Here is an 8,367-nt window from a genome sequence, read left to right on the forward strand (position 1 = left end):
ATTGTGTTAGTGATAAGATTGTGGACAATTTAAATTCTGTTCGTGTCCGTACGCTGCAACAGTGGCATGAAACTATGGGGCATTGCAATGTGAGAGACATTTTAGCATTACAATAGGTCGTATATGGAATGGACATTTCTGATTTTGATATATTTCGAGCCAAGGACTTTGAATGCGAGACGTGTATTCTGGGTAAAATGACTCAGACTATTAATCGAAACCCTGATTGAAGATGTTGTGAAATATTAGAACGAGTGAACATTGATCTTGGTGGTTCGATAGAACCGGTTTCTATTGATGGACACAAATATGCTATGTGTTATATAGATGATTTTTCAAATCTAACCATGATTTATTTCATCAGGAATAAAAGCGATGCTGTTGAGGCAATGCAAAATTTCATTGCAGACATGAGACCATACGGTACTATTAAATCTGTCAGGACAGATCAAGGGGGCGAATTTACCTCTAAGGAATTTAAGACACTCCTGCGATCGAACCAAATCAAACATGAAATGTCTTCGCTACATTCGCCACACCAGAATGGTACAGTGGAACACGGTTGGCGAATTCTTTTTGGTATGTCTTGATGTTTGCTCTTGGAGTCAAAATTATCCAAATATATATGGACACACGCCACAATGGCTGCTGCTTATACCAGAAATAGATGTTATATTCAAAGAATCAAATGCACCCCTTACCAATTATTTACAGGGAAGAAACCAAATATTTCAACTATGCAACCTATTTGGGACTAAATGTTTTGCTCTAACCCAAAATCCAAAGAAATTAGGCAATAGAAGCGAAAAAGGTCTCTTCATTGGGCTTGACAAAGGAAGTCCTGCCCATCGTGTTTATTTTACGGAAAAGGAAATAATCAAGAAAGTACGAGTCGTGAAATTCGCAAAGTCTAACATTGACAATGATCCCAAACCGAATAATGAGAGTATCAGTTCAGATGTCGTGTTTGACCACAGTGTCTTTCAGAAGAGCAAACGAACGTTAGTTACCCTACACGTACAAATGATGATCCTTTGCATGTCGACATTGATGGATCCGAACCCAATGCGAACATTAACGCTGAACTTATCATTGATAGTAACATACCAAACAAAAGTACGAGATCCAAGCGAACCCATTCACGTCCCAAACATTTGAATGATTTTTTACATTGATGATGAAGTTGATGATCATTTGAATTTCACTGTCCATTATTGTTATACATACATACATACATACATACATACATACATACATACATACATACATACATACATACATACATACATACATACATACATACATACATGCATGCATGCATACATACATACTACATACATACATACATACATACATACATACATACATACATACATACATTACATACATACATACATACATACATACATACATACATACATACAATAATACATACATACATACATACATACATACATACATACTACATACATACATACATACATACATACATACATACATACATACATACATACATACATACATACATACATACATACATACATACATACATACATACATACATACATACATACATACATACATACATACATACATACATACATACATACATACATACATACATACATACATACATACATACATACATACATACATACATACATACATACATACATACAACATAATCATACATACATACATACATACATAATAATCATACATACAGAATAAGTGAGGGGGGAAAATCGACAGAGAGAGAGAGAGAGAGAGAGAGAGAGAGAAGAGAGAGAGAGAGAGAGAAGGAGGGGGGGGAGAGAAAGATATACATATATATATATATATATATATATATATATATATATATATATAAATATATATATATATATATATATATATATATATATATATATATATATATATATATATATAAATATATTTAACTTGAATAGTAAATGTCTTATGTCTACTCACTCTTGTCAAATTCGTAATGCATCGTGACATTTCTTTCAGAATTTGATTCTATCACGGAGGTGTTAAATGAAACGTCTACCGATGCAGTCCATTTCACGAAATTGATCGGATAGTTGAATTTGGCCAGGCAGCTACAATTAAAACCTTTCCTCCCATAAATAGTTCCGGTTGGACAATCGTCCCCCAATGTCAAAGTCACGCCGCCTGAAATGAATATAATATTATATATATATATATATATATATATATATATATATATATATATATATATATATATATATATATATATATATATACTTGCGATCAAAAGAAAGTATACACATTTAAAATCGTCGTTATTTTTTTATCAGTTGACGTAGGCTAATTATTTTCCACTGAATGGTTTACCATTACCCTTTCTGTGTACCGATAGTCGATGTTTTTGTTTTTGACCTGAAATTCGCTCACCACGTCCCGCACGTGCTAAAATAACCTTTTAGCCCCTTACTGGGGACAGGAAGTGTGTAGATCAATTTTTTGTCATCCGTGTCTACTTGAACTATTATATATATATATATATATATATATATATATATATATATATATATATATATATATATATATATATATATATATATATATATCATATTATATATTATTATATAATCGTCACAAAATGGGTTTTTCTCCTTGTGAAGCACGGTCAAAAAGGGCATTGTTTCCGGATGAAGTATAAGTCAGAGAGGTATTATAACACCCATTTTGCAGTCTTTAATTATAATAAACCGGTAAAGCTAAACATGCGTTAACGACCGCTTCTGAAGTAATCGTGATATTGGCTTAAACATTATAGTGCTTAGGCCACTGGGACCCCCCCCCCCCCCCCCCCCTTTGGGAGTTTATGACACTATATTTTTTAAATAATAGAACTTACTGGCCATACAAATTCCACTGTTACCGTAAAAATAAGTGTCATTTAAGAGAGTTATGGCCCTTTGAAAAAAGTGAGTTGTGTCCCCTTGCAAAAAAGAGACAACATTTCTTTCAAAGGCTCTGGAGACTACAATATTAATTCAAATATATGCAAATTGGGTATCAAACTGAAGGAAATTAAATATACTATCAAACTATGTGCACAAGCTTTCAATTTGTAAATATTATATAGATTCACAGAAAGTTGAAACAATTTTGTCAGTAATCTCATGAAGTGTCATATCTAAACTTATGGGCTATTTCAGTGTTTTACACAAAAATTATTTTAAATATGGCCAAAAACAGCATGTTCATTAAAAATGTAGCACTGAAGAAAGCTATGGCCCAAGCCTCAACAACAACCTTCATATTTCTACGTCACAGGAAAAACTAAAAGTGTACGCAACCCTTAAATTTTTCTCCACTTTGTGGGATGCCAAATTCATCATAATTTTCATTCTTTTTAAACATGGTATTGATGTCCATTTAAAAGTAAGTTGAAGGTGTGGTAAAAACAATAGATATATCATGAAAAAAGACTAATTTGTTCACAACCCAAGTGAAGCATCATTACCGAAGACTTTTGAACGAAATCGCATTGTTATATTATGAAGAATAATTGATACTCAAAAGGGATTCTTGATTCAAGATGCAGTAAGTACATAAAAAACACTATCCTTATGTGTTTTGCAAACATGCTTTACTCCTTAACAGTTTGCACTGCTCACCAATTTATTACATATCCTCATCATTAGTAGCAAAATCCTCTTCGTCCTCTGAAGTGTCGTCAAGGAAATCACTGTCAAAGCTATCACTACCATCCTCGGCATATGTATCTTCGTCAGTACTGGTGCAGCTTTCTTCATACACAATTTCCTGCAACTCATCTGGAATGAAAGCATCTTTGAACCACTGTACTTCCAATTCATTTGCAGAATTTCTCTGCCAACCGTTATCCTCTGGTTTTGGAATGCTGGGATTCTGGCACACTGCATTCCTCCAAATGAGAGTTTGAAAGTTGGCTCTTAATATGTGCAGTGACAATACTTGACTACAAGGAGGCATCTGACACAGATCAATTCCACCACTGCATGAGATGGTACCTTTCTTTCCTTTGAAACGCTGGCGAACTATGTCATACCTCACTTTGTTGACACTTGTGCATGAGGTTTTGCCATACAGCTTGCACACATGAGACAGTCATTACTCGAAACAGCTGCTGATGTTCCAAATCTGGAGAACAGAATTCTAAGATCTTCCTCCTTTTGAAGAAATTTTAGAGCTTTCAGCTTTCCTTGCCCAGCAAAGCAACTTGTTGTGTCACAGCCTGTGAATGCATGGACACCAAGTAATGCATCACACATCTGTTTAGACAAAGTCTTTGCTATCTGAGAGACATTGATTTGTCGCCTGTTGTTGCCACAGCCAGTATAAGAAATCAGGGTCTTTCCAATTGTCTCTGAGAATGAAAGGAGAAGTAAGAAGACATCCGTGTCTGGTGATCTGACAACAATTGTTTCACAGTTTGGTTGGCGGGAAGCATATTGACAGTGCAGTATAATTCGTGTGTCTGCCTCTTCCTGTGATGAGTAGAGATCTAGACAAGGTACAGCTGTGGTAAATTCATCCGTGTCACTGTAAAGTAAGGTGCATCTCTCTTCACAGACAAAGAAGATTTCCCTGTTTCTCAGTTTCTTTGCATATTCGTTACTTTCCCATTCCTTGAGGAGAAACCTGAAAAGGGATCTTTTGTTATCAACGCAGCTGAGAAATGATTTCCAACGTCTGGGCACTGTTGTTGCAGATCCTCTTAACAAGTATGCATTCTCTTCAGAAGATCCTCTCCTCAATCTCTCACAACCTTTGATTGAATCTTCTATGTAAGTATCAGTCACAAAGTGTACACAAGCTGCTTGTGGTAAGGAGGAAAATGTAAGTTTGGCTACTTCACCAAATGTATTTGGGATTGCTGACAGAGTTTGTAACAGTGCATTGCCATCAACAATGTAAACGGTGTTTGTTTTTTTTTTGCATAATCCTCGAACATAAATGAATTGTCAGGCGTGAGCTTGTGCAACAAAGTTGCTTTGTTGGTCTTCAGAGGTAAACCATCTGATGAAGCCAGCGACCATGGAGTAGGTGTGAGAGGATATTGAAGAACTTTTTGAAGATCAACACTGTGCTCTTGGGACAAAACAAGAAGCTGGCCAAATAAATTTATTTGTGCCTTGATTTTGACCACGTTCATGTCTTTTTTCACTGTTACCACTTTCCTCAATGATGCAAATGTCTTGGTCTTGTTCCTTTCTAATGGCTTGTGAAATTCTACAGTCTTTTCATTCAGTCTGTTTTCAACAAAACTTTCAAACAATCTTTTTCCTGTTTTTTCCACGGCTAGCAGGTCATCAGCAACATCCTCTTGCACTTTCATTCCTGAAGCTAGACTGACCAGACCATCTTCAACTTCAAAGGGATTGATAAATGCTGAAAATGCCTGGAGGATCTTTTGCACTCGCTTTTCACTTTGTCTTTTTTCTGCAAGGCTCAATTCTTTGTGGGTGTCTATATCCATACAGTTGTTGTTGCTGATCATTCTTTGGGTTGCTGATACATATTCTGCTCGATTGTGTCTTGTTACACTCCAACGGTAATAGCTTGGAAGACTCTTGCTGAACCCAACAATACCTCCTTTTGTCTTTGCATGTTTGTTTATTGTTTGTTCAATGGTCATATCAACTGCTATTCTTCCAGCAGGCGTCCTTGATCTGGAGACACTAAATCCATTATCTTGTAACATTTCTTCTGCCCCTGGGTGGGAATGAATCAGGTTGGTTAGTGACACAAAATATACACTGAGATACTTGGCATAATTGTGGTGATTCATGGTAAAAAGCAGTGGGCACAGTTCTTTTAAACAAGATATATGAAGAAGAAAGTTGTTTGTCTTTGTAGCTCGCAGATACTGGAGGAGAAGCCAAACTCTGTCCATGTATTGGATCCAGTATTGTGCAGTTTTTCCGTACTTTCCTGAGCGGACACTCTCTTTGAAGGCTTCATACTGGGAAAATAACTCAGCATACACAGTTGACTGGGGAATTTTATTAGCTGTATGGCTTGAAATTCCTTCGGTGAATTCCTTTATGTAAGACATGAGGTCTTTACTGAGTTTTGAATCCGTGTCCTGCTCAAATTTTGCAAGCAGAAGCCTCTCTAGAGCCTCCAAAACAGACACATGCACTCGTATAGCCCTGTTGTAGTTCTTTCCATTCATAACCCTATCCATAGAACCATGTGCACATAGCCCTGCTTCAGTCACAATTTCTTCAATACCAGATCCACTTTGGAGCTTTTCCAGGGCACCAAGATATGACATTATGGTGTGAAAGACACCCAGGTGAATAATGACTGTTTTGTAAAGCTGTGGGTTTTGCGAGACAATATTGTAAGCTTTCTTTGCTACAGCAAGGTCAAATGTTACAAATGTATATGGCTGACCAAGCTCTTGTGTTGCCTCCAAAGATAGTTGTAGCACCTTCTGTACTGTAGCTGCTTCAGCATTGATGACAGGCATATATTCAACAATTGAAGGCATGTTGGTTTCATTTTCATTTTGGGGGTTTGGAGTTGTTGATGAAAGCCAACCTTTCCAGCCAGGGAAACGTTCTCCGTCTGAATTCAACTTCATCCTACAGAACACCCACAGAAAATTATCTTGGTGCAGCTGTCTTTCTTGATTGTTTTCTACTGTTGTTGTGGAAACAGTCAGAGAAGGTTCTGCTCTTCCAGTTGCAAAGCAAGGCTGAATTTGGATGGGTTTGAAAGTTGCTGACCTTTTCTTTGTTTTTCCAGTCGTGACATTTTGTTGCTCTATTTTTCTTTCCAAGTTTCCTTCTTTTATTTCTTGGATCATGATGCCATGAGTAGAGTGTGTGGTGCCAGACCCATCAGTGGTCTCCTCTGTGAGATCGAAATTATCCCAGCAAAAATGGGTGATTTTTGGAACAAATACACTGGGGTTCAATGGACCCCAAAGAGAGAAATAGGCGGTTTCCATTATTTTCTTCACTTCAGATAGGGGGGTCCATTAGATCCCATGCATTAGAAATAGGGGTTATTGTATTTATTGCTTTTTTACAGTCAGGGGTCCATTGGACCCCAAAATTATGAAATAGGAATAATTACTGATGGTGTGAAATAGGGTTAAGTCTAAAAATCACAAAATTACGCTTACACCAAAGGATACACTTTCAGAAATATGTGTTATATGCCCATTAATCATGCCTGAATTGTGCTAGTACAAAATTCCTCTTGTTTATTTATCACTGAAAGGAAGCAAATACAGTGTAATATATATTTTTTCATATTATAGAGAAAATGGCTATCAAAGATTTAAAAACCCTATATAGATTTGTAAAATATTTTATGATATGAGGCAAAAAATGAGAAATGACAATAAAGTTCCACTATTTATTGCATTTGAAGCAATTTTAGGGTGATAAACAATCATTTTATGCACAAAAATTAGTTCACGAAAAATTGCACCCGATGACCTTTCAAGGGCCATAACTCCTGTAAATGATACTTGAAAAAACTGTAACACCCGGATTAATTTGTGTTATATGTCCCTGAAGCATGCCTGAATTGTGCTAGTGCAAAATCCCTCTTGTTTATTCATCCTGAAGGGAAACAAGTACACTGTAATAGATTTTTTTTTCAAATTATAGAGAAAATGGCTATCAAAGATTTAAAAACGCTATATGGCTTTGTAAAATATTTTATGATATGAGGCAAAAAATGAGAAATTACAATAAAATTCCATTATTGATTGTATGTGAAACAATTTTAAGGTGATAAACAACCATTTTATGCACAAAAACGATTTCACAAAAAATTGCACCTAATGACCTTTCAAGGGCCGTAACTCTCGTAAATGACACTTGAAAAAACGGTAACACCCGGATTAATACTCGATATATTGCTGTTTCAGAAAAACCATGTGGCGAAAACTCCCCCAGGGGAGGGAGGGTTTCGCCCACTGGCCCATGCACTATTATTAATCGAAGGTCAAGGTTAGCAGTGGTTTATTGAAAAATTAATGACTCCTGGCCTTCACCTTTTAAAATGATTTCCCGTACTTTGAACCAAACGGAAGTTGAATTGAATTAAGGACTTGTATACCTTTAACATTAAAAATAATTTTCCATGCTCCGCATAGAACATAACTTGTATTTAGTGTGATCACCGTACAGTTTTACGTTACTTAAATAATAAAAACAAAGCGGAATAATACGCAACACTTTAATTTTGTTTTTCTTTTGTTGACATTTCAAATTAAATTAAAATCTACTTCTAATCTCGACGTACATGAAAATTATATTTACATTTCTTATATTTTCATAATTATTGATTTTAACGATAATTTTGTAGGAAAGTTTTCACCTGGTT

General features: G+C 35.8%; 1 protein-coding gene across 2 annotated transcripts in view; it reads right to left on the reverse strand.

The window, feature by feature from the left end:
• Positions 1–8,367, reverse strand: part of LOC144960087 (uncharacterized) — an 88,517-nt gene that overhangs the window by 70,979 nt on the left and 9,171 nt on the right. For both annotated transcript variants that reach the window (XM_078893035.1, XM_078893037.1), the window contains exon 3: positions 1,972–2,175. In XM_078893035.1, coding sequence (XP_078749161.1) covers positions 1,972–2,175 — 204 coding nt within the window. The remainder of the gene's footprint in view (positions 1–1,971; positions 2,176–8,367) is intronic.

Source organism: Berghia stephanieae, chromosome 14, assembly GCF_034508935.2.
Source record: "Berghia stephanieae isolate SIO BIC M18660-M18661 chromosome 14, UCSD_Bste_1.3, whole genome shotgun sequence".
NCBI classification, from domain to species: domain Eukaryota; kingdom Metazoa; phylum Mollusca; class Gastropoda; order Nudibranchia; family Aeolidiidae; genus Berghia; species Berghia stephanieae.